The sequence below is a fragment of the Nicotiana sylvestris genome, chromosome 10 (assembly GCF_000393655.2).
Source record: "Nicotiana sylvestris chromosome 10, ASM39365v2, whole genome shotgun sequence".
Lineage (NCBI taxonomy): Eukaryota > Viridiplantae > Streptophyta > Magnoliopsida > Solanales > Solanaceae > Nicotiana > Nicotiana sylvestris.
Genome location: NC_091066.1, coordinates 77,639,147 through 77,656,679, shown reverse-complemented (window position 1 = coordinate 77,656,679; position 17,533 = coordinate 77,639,147). Strand labels below are relative to the sequence as shown.

General features: G+C 39.3%; 2 protein-coding genes across 2 annotated transcripts; both read right to left on the bottom strand.

Moving 5' to 3' along the window:
* Positions 1-11,255: 11,255 nt before the first annotated feature.
* LOC138879571 (uncharacterized) lies at positions 11,256-11,800 on the bottom strand. Its single transcript, XM_070159186.1, has 2 exons — positions 11,576-11,800; positions 11,256-11,483 (listed from the first exon to the last, which is right to left on the bottom strand). Exons 1-2 carry the CDS (start codon positions 11,798-11,800, stop codon positions 11,256-11,258), a joined length of 453 nt encoding a protein of 150 aa, XP_070015287.1.
* Positions 11,801-12,136: 336 nt separating this feature from the next.
* Positions 12,137-12,523, bottom strand: LOC138879570 (uncharacterized). Its single transcript, XM_070159185.1, has one exon. It carries the CDS (start codon positions 12,521-12,523, stop codon positions 12,137-12,139), a length of 387 nt encoding a protein of 128 aa, XP_070015286.1.
* Positions 12,524-17,533: the final 5,010 nt, after the last annotated feature.

The following is a 17,533-nucleotide window of genomic DNA, read 5'->3' as shown; positions in this document are numbered from 1 at the left end:
TCTGATCTCATCCCATGGGATTATGTTGTGGAGGCAAGAAAAAAGGGAAAAGAAAAAAAATAGAGGAAACAGGTGCCATGCAGGGTATGACTAGAACTGACAGAGTTTATACATCTAAGAATCTAGGAGGAACAAGCAAGGAAGTTGCACCTAAGTCACCTGTTGTGAGACTGGCACTGACGATATTTGGAGGAAGATACAAGCAAGGGAGTATTATGTTGTTGACCACTTGAACAAAAATTTTGCTCAGATATCTATCTTATTACTACTGCAAAACTCAGACGCGCACATGAATGCTTTGATGAAGGTGTTTAGTGAAGCTTATGTACCCACCGGCATCACTAGTGGAGAGATGGCTAACATGGTTGGACAGGTATTGAAAAGCCACAAAATCACTTTTCACGAAGATGAATTACCACTAGAAGGACTGAGTCACAATAGGGCGTTGCACACGGTGCAATTTGAAGATAAGTTCATCGCCAAGGTCTTGATAGATGGAGGTTCAAGTCTCAACATATGTCCATTGACCACTCTAAAGAGACTGGGTAAAGTCATGCACGACTTGGTTTGATGGCGAGTTCCAAGTACTAGACATATCTGCTACTTATAATCTATTATTGGGACGACCTTAGATATATGCCGTCGAGGAAATGGCTTCAACCCTACATCTAGCTGTGAAGTTTGAGTGGAATCATCAAGAGGTGATGGAAGACCATTCCAGTCATCGAAAACAAAAGAGGCTGGATGGAGAAATATACCATCGCATTGAACTAGTCAATGCAATTGAAAAGGATCGGTGGTGGAGCAACAAGATAGAAAGCATACTGCTGTGGATGGGGTATGAACCTGGTAAGGGTCTTGGCAAAAAGCTCCAAGGATCACCAAACCCGTACAACCACAGTATCATGGCACGACTTTTGAACTCAGATATGAATACACATGGCAAGAATACTAGGATTGGACACCACCATGGTGTGCTCCTTATTATCTGCTGGAACAACCCGCACCACCTCAGCATTAGACATTTCATCAAGCTGACATGATGTGGGGATATGTGGAAGATGAATTTTTAGTTGGCATGAGGAAGCAATTCCTAGATGAAGAAAACATGGACTGCAATGTAATTGTTGAAGAGGAGGAGGAGGAAGACTATATGACAGGTTTAAGCACATCTATAGTAGCTCAAAACTACCTACCAATCCTATGTGTCCACCAATAAAGCAGAAGCTCCGAAAGTTCAAGTCGGATATGAGTTTGAAGATAAAATAAGAGGTCACCAAGCAAATCAAAGCCAAGGTTCTCCGAGTGGTAGAATCCCTGACTTGGTTGGCCAACATTGTGCAAGTTCCGAAAAAAGATGGGAAAGTTAGAGTATGTGTCGATTACTGAGACCTGAACAAAGCAAGTCCTAAGGATGATTTTCGCTTCCCAACATATGCATACTGATTGACAATTGTGCCAAGCATGAGCTCCAATCCTTTGTGGATTGCTTCGCATGATACCATCATATCTGAATGGATGAAGAGGATGCCGAAAAGGCAGCCTTTATCACACCATGAGGAATATGCTGTTACAAAATGATGTTGTTTGGTTTGAAGAATGTTGGGGCACATACATGAGGGTCATGACGACTATCTTCCACAGCATGATACACATGGAAATAGAGGTATACATGGATGACTTTATCATCAAATCTAAAAGAAGTTCGGATCACATAACAGACCTGTACTAATTCTTTGATCGGCTTCGAAAATACAATTTGAAGTTGAATCATGCAAAATGTGCCTTTGAAGTCCCTACTAGAAAATTGTTAGGATTCATTGTCAGTCGCTGAGGGATTGACTTAGACCCATAAAAAGTAAAAGCTATCCAGGACTTGCCCTCTAAGGAATAAGAAATATTTGATGAGTATTTTAGGGCGCCTCAATTACATCAGCCGCTTTATATCACAATCAACCGTGATATGTGAGACAATTTTCAGAATTATGTGAAAAGATGCTACAACAAGCTGGATTGAAGAATACCATACATCTTTCGACAAAATCAAGGAGTATTTATCTATACCGCCTGTGTTGGTCCCACCAGAATCAGGATGACCTCTGTTGCTTTATTTGTCCATGTTAGATGGGGCTTCCGGTTGCATTCTGGGACAACATGATAAAACTAGAAGAAAGGAGCAGGAGATATAATATCTGAGCAAAAAGTTCACACCTTATGAAGCCCGATACTCTTTGTTGGAATGCACCTGCTGTGCTTTAACATGTATAGCTCAGAAGTTGAGACATTATTTTTGTGCATACACTATATATCTCATATCAAGGATGGATCCGCTAAAATACATCTTTTAGAAACCCATGTCTATGGGTAAGTTAGAGAAGTGGTAAATATTGCTAAGTGAAAGAGACATCGTCTATGTAACTCAGAAAGCATTCAAAGGGCAAACATTGGCGGATCAGTTGGCATAAAATCCCATAGACGGAGAATACGAACCATTGAAAACATATTTTCCCGACGAGGAGGTGTCATTTGTACGAGAAGATATTACCGAGGCATATGATGGTTGGAGGATGTTCTTCGACGGAGCAACAAACTTCAAAGGAATAGGTATTGGAGCTATCTTAAAATCAAAAACCGGTCAACACTATCCAGTATCCGCAAAACTCACGTTTACATGCACCAACAATATGGAGGAATATGAGGCCTACATCCTGGGACTCAGATTGGCCATTGACATGAACATTCAGAAGTTGATGGTAATCGGAGATTCAGATCTTTTAGTGCACCAGGTTCTAGGGGAATGGGCTACGAAGAACACCAAAATATTGCAATATTTGCACTGTGTACAAGAGCTGACCAAGAGGTTCACAAAGATAAAGTTCAAACATGTTCCAAGGATTCAGAATGAGTTTGTAGATGCATTAGCCACTTTGTCTTCCATGATACAACACCCAAACAAGCATTTCATTGATCATATTTCAATGGGAATTCGTAAGCAGCCAGCTTATTGTGCTCATGTTGAAGATGAGATTAACGAAAATCCGTGGTTCCACGATATCAGGAAGTACTTGGAAAAGAGAGAATACCCAGAGACTGCTATCCATACTCATAAGCGCACGCTTCTCAAATTAGCCAATCACTTCTTTCAAAGTGGAGGAATTCTGTATAGAAAGACTCATGACTTGGGATTACTATGATATGTCGATGACAAGGAGGCATCCAGATTGCTTAAAGGAATACATGTCGAAACCTACAGACCCCACATGAATGGTTTCGTATTGGCCAAGAAAATATTAAGAGCAAGGTTTCTGGATGACTATGGAAACAGACTGCATCAAGTATGTTCAGACCAATCGAACCCGCTGCTTCAAACAGACATAAGTTCATTCTGGTGGATATAGACTACTTCATAAAATGAGTTGAAGCCGTATCTTATAAAGTTGTAACTAAGAAGGTTGTAGCAGATTTTGTTCGGGACCGCATCATTTGTCGATTTGAAGTACCAGAGTCAATAATTACTAACAATGCTGCCAATCTCAATAGCAATTTGATGAAAGACATGTGTGAAACATTCAAGATCAAGAATCCGAACTCTACAGCATACATGCCACAAATGACCAGAGCCATAGAGGCCGCCAACAAGAACATCAAGAAGATATTAAGGAAATGGTAGACAATTGCAAACAATGGAACGAGAAGATACCATTTGCTTTACTCAGGTATCATACCACAGTTCGTACATCAACTGGGGCAACTCCCTATCTACTAGTTTATGGTACCGAAGTCGTTATTCTCGCTGAAGTGGAAATCCCTTCCTTAAGAATCATACAAGAAGTCGAGCTCAGCGATGCGTAATGGGTACAAAGACGATATGAACAACTAGCTCTTATTGATGGAAAAATAATGAATGTGGTATGTTACGGTCAATTGTACCAGAATAGGATGGCAAGAGCTTTCAACAAAAAGGCGAGGTTGAGGCAATTCACACTGAGGTAGTTGGTACTAAAGCGAATCTTCCCACATCAGGATGAAGGAAAGGAAAAATTCTCACCCAACTAGCAGGGCCCTTACATGGTTCATCGGGTGTTAACGGGAGCAACATTTATACTTGCAGAAATGGATGGAGTGATTTGGCCAAAACTTATCAGTTCGGATGCAGTCAATATATACTATATTTAAGATTATGTTTACACTTTCTATTTGATGTAATTGAACTACGCTTGACTTGATTCTCATTTAAGAGGGGATACGTAGGCAGTCCTGTGGGTTCAGTCACATTATAATAAAATCTTCGCTTCCCTTCTGACCAGATACTGGGGCAAGGTCGCATGTTTGCCTGATCTTGTCATGTTCGGAATTGCCAAAGAATGTATTTCCAGAAATATGCATTTATACTGGTGCAGAATTTTGAGAAGACTCAAAATTTCGAATCAAGGAGGTTGCAATGTCTCAAAATGCGTCACAATCATCAATTTATTTAATCTCGTGCATTATCACATATTTCGAACAATTACATGTTCAAATAACTTATCAAATGCATGCAATTTTTTCAAAAATTTTGTTTATATGGAAGCCAGACATTACCCAGGGTGACTCAAGCAGGGTCTCAAGACAAGAGTAAAGCCGAAGCAAGGAATCGAGAGAACAAACCAACCTTTCCCCCTGCAAAACTCACGATCTTTCTTTTGATGCAGGCATAATGAATATTGTCACACCTCCTTTTTACCCGGTAGGGGATATAAGGGAGTTTTTTCAATTAAACTGACATAAATCGAAATGGGATTATTTTATTTAATTTCGGAGTCTCCACTTGGGATATTTATTATGGTGTTACAAATCACCGATTTATTTTTAAAATCCCAAATCGAGGAAATTTGACTTCATTTAAAAGTCTGCGAAACCAGAAAAACAAGGTAAGGAATTCTGTTAATCCGGGAGAAGGAGTTAGGCATTTTCGGGTTCTGTGGTTCTAGCACGGTTGCTTAACTATCAATAATTAGGCCTAATCATCTAATTAATTACATATTTTAAGCCTGTTGTGCATTTTAACTTTATAACCGCTTTTAATTATTATTTTTAACCGCTTTTTAGGATTTATGGAATTATTTATTGAACAAGTTACAATTGTCGTACACTTGCTGTTTTGGAACACACCGCAAACCACGCTACATGAAATGTACCCACGATCGCGATATGTTTATTTTTATATTGTTCAAAGTTGTTACGATTGGGTCACATGAAATGCACACACGATTTTGGGGATTAAGTATCATAACTATGTCATGGGAACCGTACCTATAGTCACGATGATTTAATTTCATGCCTAAAGCAAATTACGATGTTCAAATTATTTCCTAAGCTATTTTGATTGTTATATAAGTCTAAAGCAACGTCTAATGATAAAAAGTATCAACTACTTAATGAAAGCATGTCTTTAAAGGTTATAAACCTAAGATAAAATGAAGCAGCCCAATAGGGCTATTTGGCAACATTTATTGGATAGAAACCAAAATGAGTTTGAGACAAGTATAAGGACTACATGCAGAAACAACATACATATTTGAATCCAAATCATATCTCATTCAAGGCTAATTTTGGACCAAGAGTTACATACCTACTGTATTAATGATCAAAACGGAGCAAAATAAAACTCTAAATGGAAGCTATGAACCAGCAGAAACCCAGAACAACAGCAGAAAGTGAACCCAGAAATACCAAAACTTAGATTTTTCGAAATCAGAACACTAAAGAAAAACCAGCCTAGAAATCTAACCAAAAACTGATGTTTTTAGTAAGAAAACTGCAAGGATTTTCTCTTTTGTGTATTCAGAAACGTTTAGGTGATCATAGGCTAATGAATTCTGTCCAAAATGAGGGAGTAACTTTTCTTTTATAGGGTATGCCAAAAACAGCATCAAAATGACATATTCTACCCTAAATTCCCTAAGGGTCAGATAGTACATCGTATTTGGACAGTTGTCTATCCTTTTTCAGCCCTATTCCAGCATTTACATGCTAAGAATGGGGCAGTTGTCCCATACTAGAACATTCTGATATTTTACTCTTTGTAAAAATCCAATTTTACCCTTTCAAGTACTGATTATTTTAATTCTAACCAGTTCTGATCCTAATTTGATTTCAAAGACCCTTTTAGGACTTTCTAAAATCAACTAGGTGATCTTACATTAGGGTTCCTAGACTTGTTTCAATTGTCCTTTTAAATCTGAAATGAGTTTTAGGCTTAAGGGTATTTAGGGCTTAATTCAAACAATTTAAACCTAACTAATAAATTAACAAGTTAAACTTAAACAAGAACACTGAATTTTAAAACCTTTATTTAAAACAGTAATCAAACAAAACCTTTATTTGATTACTAATAAACCTAACTAATTTGAACCTAACTAATAAATTAACAAGTTAAACTTAAACAAGAACACTGAATTTTAAAACCTTTATTTAAAACAGTAACCAGTTCTGATCCTAATTTGATTTCAAAGACCCTTTTAGGACTTTCTAAAATCAACTAGGTGATCTTACATTAGGGTTCCTAGACTTGTTTCAATTGTCCTTTTAAATCTGAAATGAGTTTTAGGCTTAAGGGTATTTAGGGCTTAATTCAAACAATTTAAACCTAACTAATAAATTAACAAGTTAAACTTAAACAAGAACACTGAATTTTAAAACCTTTATTTAAAACAGTAATCAAACAAAACAGAGTGGTGAGGCCAAGAAAACCTAGAAATTAAACTAATCAATTTGCAAATCAAACGAATTAATCAGTTAAACTAATGTTTCCAATAGCTAATAAGAAACAGGTCCAATAGATTGCTAATTAACTTTTGGGACTTAAGTAAAACCATTCTAATCAACTTAAATAAACACTGAACATAAACAAATAAACATAAGAGAGAAACAACCAGAAACATGGAGAAGAAAAGAACAGTCATGCAATTTATCAAAAATCTAAACGTTAACCTTAATTAACCTAAATCTTATGCAATCGAAATTAAGCTTCAAATAGTTAAAACATTCAGCATGCTTCAATTCACACAAATGAACAGATACTGATAGACAAAAATCAAACAGACAAGAAAAGACCCAACATTTACCTAGATCATGCAGGCTAAATAAGGAAATAATCATGAAAGAAAACAGAAGGTAAAATAAATAGAAAAGGAAAAGAGATTACCTAAAGCACATTTTGGAATGGACCAGTCAAGACACCGACCAATTTTATGGGGAAAACATGAACTTAGACGACCATTAATATACTGTTCTTAACAAGAACAGTCGATTAATGGAAGCCTTGGGTTCAAACGACCCAAAACTGACCAAGAATCAGAAAGGAAAAAATTAGGGTTTTTGGGATTTTGGATCTAAGATTCCAGAAATTCCAGGTTTATTTGATAAAAACCATAGTGATATATGGAAAAAGGAAGAGGACAAGGTTATGGGGTGTTAATTTGGTAGGGTTTGGAGGTGGTCCGCCCCGTGAGGCGATTTCCAGTCGGCGGACCACAACGAAGGCGGTGGAGTATATAAGGGCGGCTAGGGTTTCGTATCTCTAAGGTTGAGATACGGAAGTGAGAAGGGGTTTTAGGGTTTGGGGGTGGGTTCGGACAGTTATATGGATAGGAGTGGTTAGTTCCCAACCGTTGGATCTGTGATGATCAACGACTGGGATTAGAAAGGGCGAAACGAGGTCGTTTTGGTAAGTAGGGGATTGGACCGGGTGGGTTGGGCTTTGGGCTTGGGGCTTGAACGGGGTAAAAATTGGATTTGGGCCACTGGATTTCAATTTTGGGTGGCCCAATTAATTTCCAGCCCTTTCTTTTGTTCTCTTTCTTTTCTTTCTTTTTCTTTAATTTAAAAATCCTAACTAAATTAATTAAATTCGAATTTAATCCTAAATTAATTAAATTCGAATTTAATCCTAAATTAATCTAAATTATAAAATTAAACTAATCATCTATTTGTACTATTTACCAATTAATTAATCCTAAATTAATAAAGAGGAAATTATTAATCCAAGATTAAAACTAAAAATTTAGAAAATGAATGGCATTTTTTTGTAATTTTTATTTTAATAACGCAGTTAATTAACTAATTAATCCTAAAATACGAACACAAAACCTAATATGCAATGTATGAAATTTTTGACATTTTTGGGGCATTTTTTTATGATTTTAACAAAACTAAACGTGCACAAAAATGCAAACAATTAATAAAATACTACAAAAATCCTATAAAATTGAAAAATAATTCGGAAAAAATCTATTTCTTTAATTTTGTAAGTGTATCTTTTAGTAGGGCAAAAATCACATGCTCACAATTGCCCCTCTTTGCTTGGAAACAAGAAGAGTTTTCGAGTAAAGATAAAATGAGCAATTACGAGCGATTTTTGCCTGTCTAGATTCTCCCTGGGAAGCATTTTTGGGGAAAAATCTGACTGAACCTTGCTTTGGAGGTTTCCTACATATCCTTCGCTATAAAGGAATCAGGTCAATGTAGTTCTGGAATTTTTGTAGCTGGGACTACCGAAAAGCTGTGATTTCACTATTGTTGTTGCTGTTTCTGCTTGTTGAGCTCCTTATTACACCAAAATAAAAAATGAAAAACTAGCTAACTAAGCCTATCAACTACGAGTTACAAGATTCGTATCTATAAACCTTCTGAAGCTTGATCTTGAGTCTTGGCTGGTTCTTCCTGCAAACTCTGATCTAAATTTTGATGCTCGTTAGCTGCGAACGCTGGTTTATTTTTTTCCAGCTTTTTGGATCAAGGAGGGACATGCAACGCTTGTGACTTCAATTATATCTTGAGCAGTCCACATCTTTTCTCCGCTTCTACACTTAGAGTTCACTTCTTTTCCTGTTCTTCTTTTCTTTTATTCGGATTGAGACTTCTTCTTTTGGTCATCTCAAACCTCATGCCTTACGGTAAAAACCTATTCAGGCACCAAAACAAACAAGCGAACAAAATATTTTTGCCCCAATTTTCACTAGAAAAATTTCGTGAGTTATTGTAAAAATCTAAACTACTTCTTTATTGAAAGAAATAAAAATTAGGATTGTGTATCCTTGAGAAAAAGAGATTATGGAGTGGAGACCCTATATCTAAATGAAATCAACTGGGGATTGGAGGCCCTAAGTTGGAAAGATTACCAGGTTATACTGGCATCAACTAAGGAATGGGACCCTATGTTGGAAAAGATTACCATGTTATACTGGCATCAGCTAGGGAGTGGGACCCTATGTTGGAAAAGTCATCAGGCTATGCCGAAAAAATCATTGGGTTATGTCGGAAGAGTCATCGGGTTATGTCGGAAGAGTCATCGGGTTATGCCGAAAGAGTCATCGGGTTATGCCGGAAGAGTCATCGGGTTATGCCGGAAAAGTCATCGGGTTATGCCGGAATCAACTAGGGAGTGGGACCCTATGTTGGAAAAGATGTAACTAGGATTGGAGACCCTATGCTACCATGATTTTGAATTTTTCTTCTTTTTTTTTATTTAAGAAAATGAGCAAAAATGCAGGAAAGAATCTGGAGGAGACTTCCCATTTGGATTGATTATTGATGCAAAGTTGTTTCTAGCCCTTGCACAGTTTCTTTTTGGTTGCACCTGCTTCTTGCAAGGTTGTTTGGGATTGCACTTGTTTCCTGTTTTTTAAACAAAGAACAATTTGTCAGTTTGAAATGGTGGTTGATTTTCTGGTCTTGATGGTTTCAATCATTTGATCTTGGCCCAACTCTGTCAATAAAAATCCCCATTGCTCGTTGGCTTTCTAGAAATTGGTTTCATTTCTAAACTTGGGGATCTTGACTTCTCCCCAATTCCAACATGATGATCAACCCATGTGGGGCTTGGCCTTTTTCTATCTTATTTTTCCTTTATGGGCACTTGACTTTAATTTCTTTTCTTTTCAAGAGTTTTTGACTCTGGAGCATCAGCCATCATAGCCATTCGAGGTCGGCTTGATGCACCTGCTGAGATTGGGTGCTTTCTTGAATATTAGTTTTTTTGTCAAACAAAACCCTGTAAAACCAATCTTGTCATCTTTTCTTTGTATTAGTTTCGGAGGAGAGTTAGACCGAAAGGGATTCAAAGAAAAGTAAACAACGGACAGGATAATGAATTTAAACGAGAAGTGTCCCTTTCGGGGAAAGGAGAGAAGGACTTATCTGGAGCGTACGCAGACTTCAATAGGCATGAAATGCTTCTTGGACTGGATACCCGATCTGTGCAAACCATCCAACTCTCATAAACCCATCATAACCCATATCGAGAAACCGAGAAACCTTGCCAAGACTCTATCAGTACCGATGGTTGTAAGGGATCCCTTTTTCAATCGATGGCGCCCTTTGCGGGTTTTCACCAACTGACCTCTCTCATTTCTCTTATCACCATCGTCTTATAATGCTCTTTGCGAGTTTTCACTATCAAAGACTCTCATTTTCAATTTCTCTGCTTACTATCGCCCTATGGTACCCGTGTGGGTTTTCACTAATAAGACTCTCTCATTTAATTGTATCAGATCCAAGTAAACACATCGTCCAATTTTGAACATCTTTACCGATTGATCGGAAGTGCTTGAATAGGATTTGGGGTAAAAAGAGTTTGGATTGAATTACAACTTTGGAACCTTTCAGACAAACCATCGGCAAACCATTATGACTTCTTCCACAGTTTCAACTTTGGGAAAATGTGGATTTTTGTTTTGGTGTGACTGAACCCCAGAGAGAGGCTGCCTACATATCCTTTTGGAATCAACTCGAACGTAGTTCAGGAAACTTTGTTTTTTATTTTCTTTTTTTTAAAAAAAATATTTTCAGGTTCCAAAGAGCGTAATCAAAGAAAGATAACCGGCTCAAAAGGTTTGCAAATGGTTAATAGTGTTTGGGTAGCGAGAATGAAAGCCTTCATCATCCCAATAAGAGAATATCATTACCGGAGAAGGGTTAAACGTAATACCTTTTGACCGCATCTGCATTGACAGCTATTTCGGGGTCATTTCCTTCGATGTCTCCCAAATACAATGCCCTTTTTGGCAACAATTTTCTTATAAAGTACGGACTCTTCCAATTTGGAGCAAATTTTCCTTTTGCTTCCTTATAATGCGGGAGAATACATCTCAAGATGAGTTGCCCCACTTTAAAGTTCCTAGGCCGCACTTTTTGTTGTAGGCACGGGCCATTCTTTGTTGATACAACTGCCTGTGGCAAACTGTGGCCATCCACTTTTCATCAATCATGGTTAACTATTCTAGACGGGTCTTGACCCATTCATTGTCCTCAATCTTAGCTTCAACGATGATTCGAAGAGATGGAATTTCAATTTCTGTGAGTATTACGGCTTCAGTGCCATAAACCAATAGATAGGGTGTCTCCCCAACTGATGTGCGCACGGTTGTGTGATATCCTAACAATGCAAAAGGCAACTTTCCATGCCATTGTCTAGAACTTTGAATCATTTTCCTGAAGATCTTCTAGATGTTTTTGTTCGCTGCTTCAATAGAACCATTAGCTTTGGGCGATAAGGGGTAGAATTCTGATGAGTGATCTTAAATTGTTCGCATACCTCTCTGATCAAATGACTGTTTAAATTTGCAGCATTGTCCATAATGATAGTCTTAGGAATACCAAAACAACATATGATGTTGGAATTCACAAAGTCCACCACCACCTTCTTGGTGACAGCTTTAAGAGTGATTGCTTCAACCCACTTTGTGAAATAGTCAATGGCAACTAAGATGAATCTGTACCCATTTGAAGCTTTTGGCTCGATTGGCCTAATGACATCCATACCCCAAGCAACAAACGACCACAGTGCTGACATAAGATGTAGTTCTAAAGGCGGTGCATGAATCAGGTCACCGTGTACCTAACACTAATGACACTTTCGGATGAAACTGAAGCAATCCTTTTCCATGGTCATCCAATAATAACCTGCCCAATAGATTTTCTTTGCAAGGACGTACCCATTCATATGGGGTCCACATACTCCTGCATGCACTTCACTCATGATTTTTCCAGCTTCTCGGGCATCCACGCATCTTAAAAGGTTCAAATCTGGAGTTCTTTTGTATAAGACTTCTCCGCTCAAAAAGAAACTACTGGCGAGCCTTCTAATGGTTCTCTTTTAGTCTCTACTGGCTTGCTCGGGATATTCCTTTGTTTTCAAGAATCTTTTGATATCATGATACCATGACTGAATATCCGTTTCTATTTCAATTGCATTGCAATAACCATGCCTCTCTCGAACTTGGATTTCCAATGGGTCAATGTGGACATTGCCCGGATACGGCAACATTGAGGCCAAAGTAGCCAATGCATTAGCTAACTCATTGTGGAATCGAGGAATATACCTGAACTCGACAGACTTGAATCGTTTTCTAAGATATTCCACATGTTTCCTGTATGGAATAAGCTTGATATCCCGAGTTTCCCATTCACCTTGAGGTTGTCGAATAATCAAGTCAGAATCTCCCTTGATTAACAATTCTTCCACATCCTGATCGACTGCCATGTTCATGCCCATGATGCAGGCTTCATACTCGGTAGTGTTGTGCATACAGAAAAATCAAAGTCGGCCTATGGTCGAATAGTGCTGACCAGTGGTTTAAATCAAAATTGCCCCAATCTCGACACCTTTTGCATTCACAACTCCGTCGAAGAACATTTTCCAAGCATTGTTGTCTTCTCGAATTACGTCAACTGAATTTACCTCCATATCCAAAAATTAAGTACTCAAGGGTTGATATTCATCATCAACAGGATTCCCAGTGAGGTGATCCGCCAAGGCTTGAGCTTTCATTGTCGTGCGGGTGACATAGACTATGCCAAACTCGGTAAACAGGATTTTCCATTTTGCTAACCTTCCTGTGGGCATCGGTTTTTGGTATATGTACTTCAAAGGATCCAATCTGGTTATGAGATAGGTGGTATAAGACAATAAGTAATGCCTAAGCTTCTGAGCGACCCAAGTTAGGGCGCAACAAGTTCTTTCCAACAAAGTGTACTTGGCTTCATAACTAGTGAACTTCTTGCTCAAATAGTATATGGCTTGTTCTTTCTTCCCAGTCACATCAAGTTGCCTGAGAACACATCCAAAAGAATTCTCCAACACTGTCAAGTACAAGAACAAAGGCCTTCCAGGCTCGGGTGGGACCAACACTGGCGGATTCGACGGATATTCTTTGATTTTGTCGAAAGCTTCCTGACACTCATCTGTCCATCTAATCGCCACATCATTCTTCAATAGCTTAAATATGGTCTCACACGTGGAAGGCAACTGAGCAATGAATTTGCTAATGTAATTCAACCTTCCCAATAGACTCATAACCTCTTTCTTGGTTCTCAGAGGTGGCAAATCTCGAATAGACTTTATCTTTGTTGTATCTAACTCGATGCCTCTTCAACTAACTATAAACCCCAAAAGTTTCCCAGATGGTACTCCAAATGCACATTTAGCTGGATTCAACTTCAAGTCATACTTATGCAGGCGCTCAAAGAACTTTCTCAAATCTCGCACATCGTCATCCTGCATTGGGGATTTAATGATCACATCATCCACATACACCTCAATTTCCCGGTGCATCATGTCATGAAAGATGGCAGTCATAGCTCTCATGTAAGTTGCCCCAGCATTCTTTAAACCAAACGGCATGACCCTATAACCGTAAGTACCCCAAGGTGTGGTGAAAGCAATCTTTTCTGCGTCTTCTTCATCCATCAGAACCTGATGATACCCAGCATAACAATCCACAAAAGACTGTATCTCATGTGTTGGCACAGTTGTCAATAAGGATGTGGATGTTTGGTAATGGAACGTTATCCTTGGGCCTTGCTTTGTTCAAATCCTAATAATCAACACACACTCAGGTTTTCCCATCTTTCTTTGGCACTAGGACCACATTAGCCAACCATGTGGTGTATCGTACCACTCAAATCACACCCGTTTTCAACTGTTTGGTGACTTCTTCTTTGATCTTATCACTGATATCTATTTTAAACTTTCTCTATTTTTGTTGGACAGGGGGGTAACCGGGGTAAGTTGGCAATTTGTGCACCACTAAATCAACACTCAGTCTTGGCACATCATTATAGGACCAGGCAAAAACATCTTTGAATTCGAACAAAAGTTGGATCAATACATCGCTAATTCTTTCATCAGCGTGAATGCTTATCATGGTTTCCTGGACCTCTTCCGAACTACCCAAATTAATTGGATCAATTTCATTTAAGTTTGGCTTTGGCTTATTCTCAAATTGTTCCAGTTCTCGGTTTATTTTCCTAAAAGCCTCATCTTCTAGTTCTTGATTCATTATTTCATAGTTAGACAACGTGTTAGGATCTGGGCATGATGTCCGCAAGCATGTCATGTTATTTAAGTCCACATTATTAGAACTTAAAAGAGAGATAAGAAAAAATAACAAAAATTAGAAAGAATAAAGAGAGAGATTCATAGACAATGAAACATTGATTTCATTTCATTGAATTTGAAGATAGAAGGGTTCACATCAAAATTTAAAAGACAATAAACTAAAAACATTCGAGTTACACCGTGAAATAACTCGGAATGCATAAAAGATGGCAAGATTGAACTACCGGGATTCCTGCCTGCCTGGGAACGGAGTAGCCTTCCAATTTTGAAATTTGGCATTTGGCCCCATATATTGAACCTCAGTAGTGCTTGAGCCCTCACTCAGCTAGACCATGTGAGCCTCATATAACATTTGCCTCATTACCCCATATATGTCCTCAATTTCTTCAGCCGTGGAGGCTTCTTCTTCTTATTCTATGTACCTTGGCTTAACAAACATTTTGGCGAGATGCGGGATCGGTAGAGGCAGAACTCACCCATTTTTCTTACGTTCATTAGCCCATTTTATGTCGAATTCTGTAGCTTGGAAACCGACGCCAAAGAATTTGTCACTGGCAGTCAAAGTGATGGGCTTTGTAATGCCTTGCAAAGATGCCCCGAGCCCTTTCCCGGGCTTGTAGCCATGTTTGATCATTTCACTGGCGACAATGATTGACATGTTTGACAAGAAGGGTTGAGGACACGGGGTTCCTTCTTCACACTGGTCCGCGACCACAATCTCAAAAACTTGGAAAACTGTGTGCTCGCTACCTTCCTTAGCCTCCAGACATGGGACTGACGGGTCCTTGTAGATTGATTGCTCATCTTCTCCGTGGACCACGATTTCTTGGTCTTCATGTTCAAACTTAACCATTTGGTGGAGAGTAGAGGGTACGACTCCTGCAACATGGATCCAAGGTCTTCCTGGGAGAAAATTGTAGGAGGTGTCCATGTCCAAAACCTGAAATGTTACTTCAAAATCCATAGGCCAATGGTTAGGATCAATTCAACTTTTCCTATCGTATCCCACTTGATGACGTCAAAAGCACGTATACAAATATTGTTGGGTCTAATCATTTCAGTCCCAATTTCTATTCTTTGTAAGGTCGAGAGAAGGAAGATGTCAAACCCAGATCTGTCATCCAACATAACTCTTTTCACGTAATATCCTTCACTTTTGATGGTTAGATGAAGAGCTTTGATATGGGCAGCCCCTTTTGGAGGCAAGTCATTTCGGCTGAATGAAATTCGGTTGACTTCGAAAAATCATTCCTCCATTCTTTCCAATTGTTCAACCGTGGTCTCGACCGGAACATATGCCTCATTAAGCATCTTTAACAGCACTTTCTAATGCTCATTCGAGCTTATCAACATGGACAAAAGTGAGACCTGAGAGGGGGACTTCCTAAGTTGATCAATCACAGCGTAGTCCGAGGTTTTCATCTTTCGGAAGAATTCTTCTGCCTCTTCAGCACTGACTGGCTTTTTATGTGAAAATCGCTTTTGTTTGGTCTTGTTCAATTATTCCAAGTTGAGGTACTTCCTAGACGGGTTCTCTTCATTCACCTCCCCCATGATTTCCTTTCCCTTGTACGTCACCACTACTTTATTATAGTTCTAGGGGACATCAGTGGGGTCCTTCATGGGATTCTATGGTGCGCGGCTGATAACCACGGGCTCAGTCAGCTTGGGTGAAATTATCGACCCCCGAGTCACATAAGTCCCCTTTGGTACGTACATCTTTGGTATCTTCAGTGTAACCTTGTTTTGCTCAAACCTTTTGGGGGGACTCAACATGAACAGTTCCTTTCTGGGGGCCCTGGGCACATAAAGAATGGCATCTTTATTAGGTACTGCACCTGTCTTGGCTTCCACAGCCTTTTCTATGCTTTGAGGAGTGGAGTTTCCCTTCTTCTCATCCTTAGCTTGTTTTACTTCCCCTTTGGGCTTCTTTTCAACATCGGAAATAGCAATGATAACTTTCAAAGCTGGGTCTAACTCTCTGTCCTCATAAACCATCCCAATAACTGGCCCGTTATTGTGAGCTGGCAATGGGTTATTGGTTACATTGGGGATCTCATCATCCCTCAACACTACCCGCTTTTGTTCTATCAGGTTCTCGACCACTCTCTTAAGGGTCCAGCAATCTTCAGTGTCTTGCCCTTCTGCCCTGAATGATAAGCACATCAGACCTGGTCGGTAGGAGGGTGACTCTGGGTTTTGCCTGTTTGGAGGTACGAGTTGTAACAACCCATTTGGACCAAGTTTGGGAAGAGGCTGGAATATCATTCACCGATAGGTGTGAAGTTCTGGGTGGTTCACGGGTACGAGCGCTATATGGAAAATTATTCTATGGTGGATGGGGATTATATGAAGCTTGGTGAGGAGGATTATTTCTGGGAGGTGGAGCTCGGTTCTGGTTATAGTATTGTTGCAGCTGAGCGTATGGCTGGGCATTCAATACTGTATAAGGCTGAGGAGTCATGGCATATGACGCATCTTGGTGAGGGTAGTAATGTTGCGGGGTGCTTGAAGAGAAACCAAACTAACCTTGGAGTTGACGGGGGTTTATCAAACTTGAGGCCATCATTGCCACTTATTCTTTCTTTTTCTGGTTTTCTACACCCCCGACCCGCTCTGGATTGCTTGAGAAATGGCTCTTATAGCCGACTGGCTCAGGATGCAACCCGTTTTCAAACCACTTTCCCCAATCTTTATGGCTTTTACAAATGGCTTGCCCATAGCAGACATCATGTTCTGGAAGTAATCAGCCTCTTAGGCTTGCAAGAAGACACTGACCATCTCGGTCTCACCCATTGGGGTTTTCACCCTGGCAGCTTGTTCACGCCACTTGATAGCATACTCTCGGAAGCTCTCTGAAGACTTCTTTTTTAAAATTGGATAAAGAGTTTCTATCTGGAGCTATATCCACGTTGTACTGGAACTGTCTGACAAAGTCTCGGGCCAAGTCATCCCATATGTGCTAGTGGGAGATGTCTTGGTCCATATACCATTCGGATGCAATTCCGGCTAAACTCTCCCCGAAGTAAGCCATCAAGAGTTTTTCTTTTCCGCTCGCTCCTCTTAACTGATTGCAATACCTTTTCAGGTGAGCTATGGGGTTTCCATGTCCATCATATTTTATAAAACTTTAGGAGTCTTGAAATTGATGGG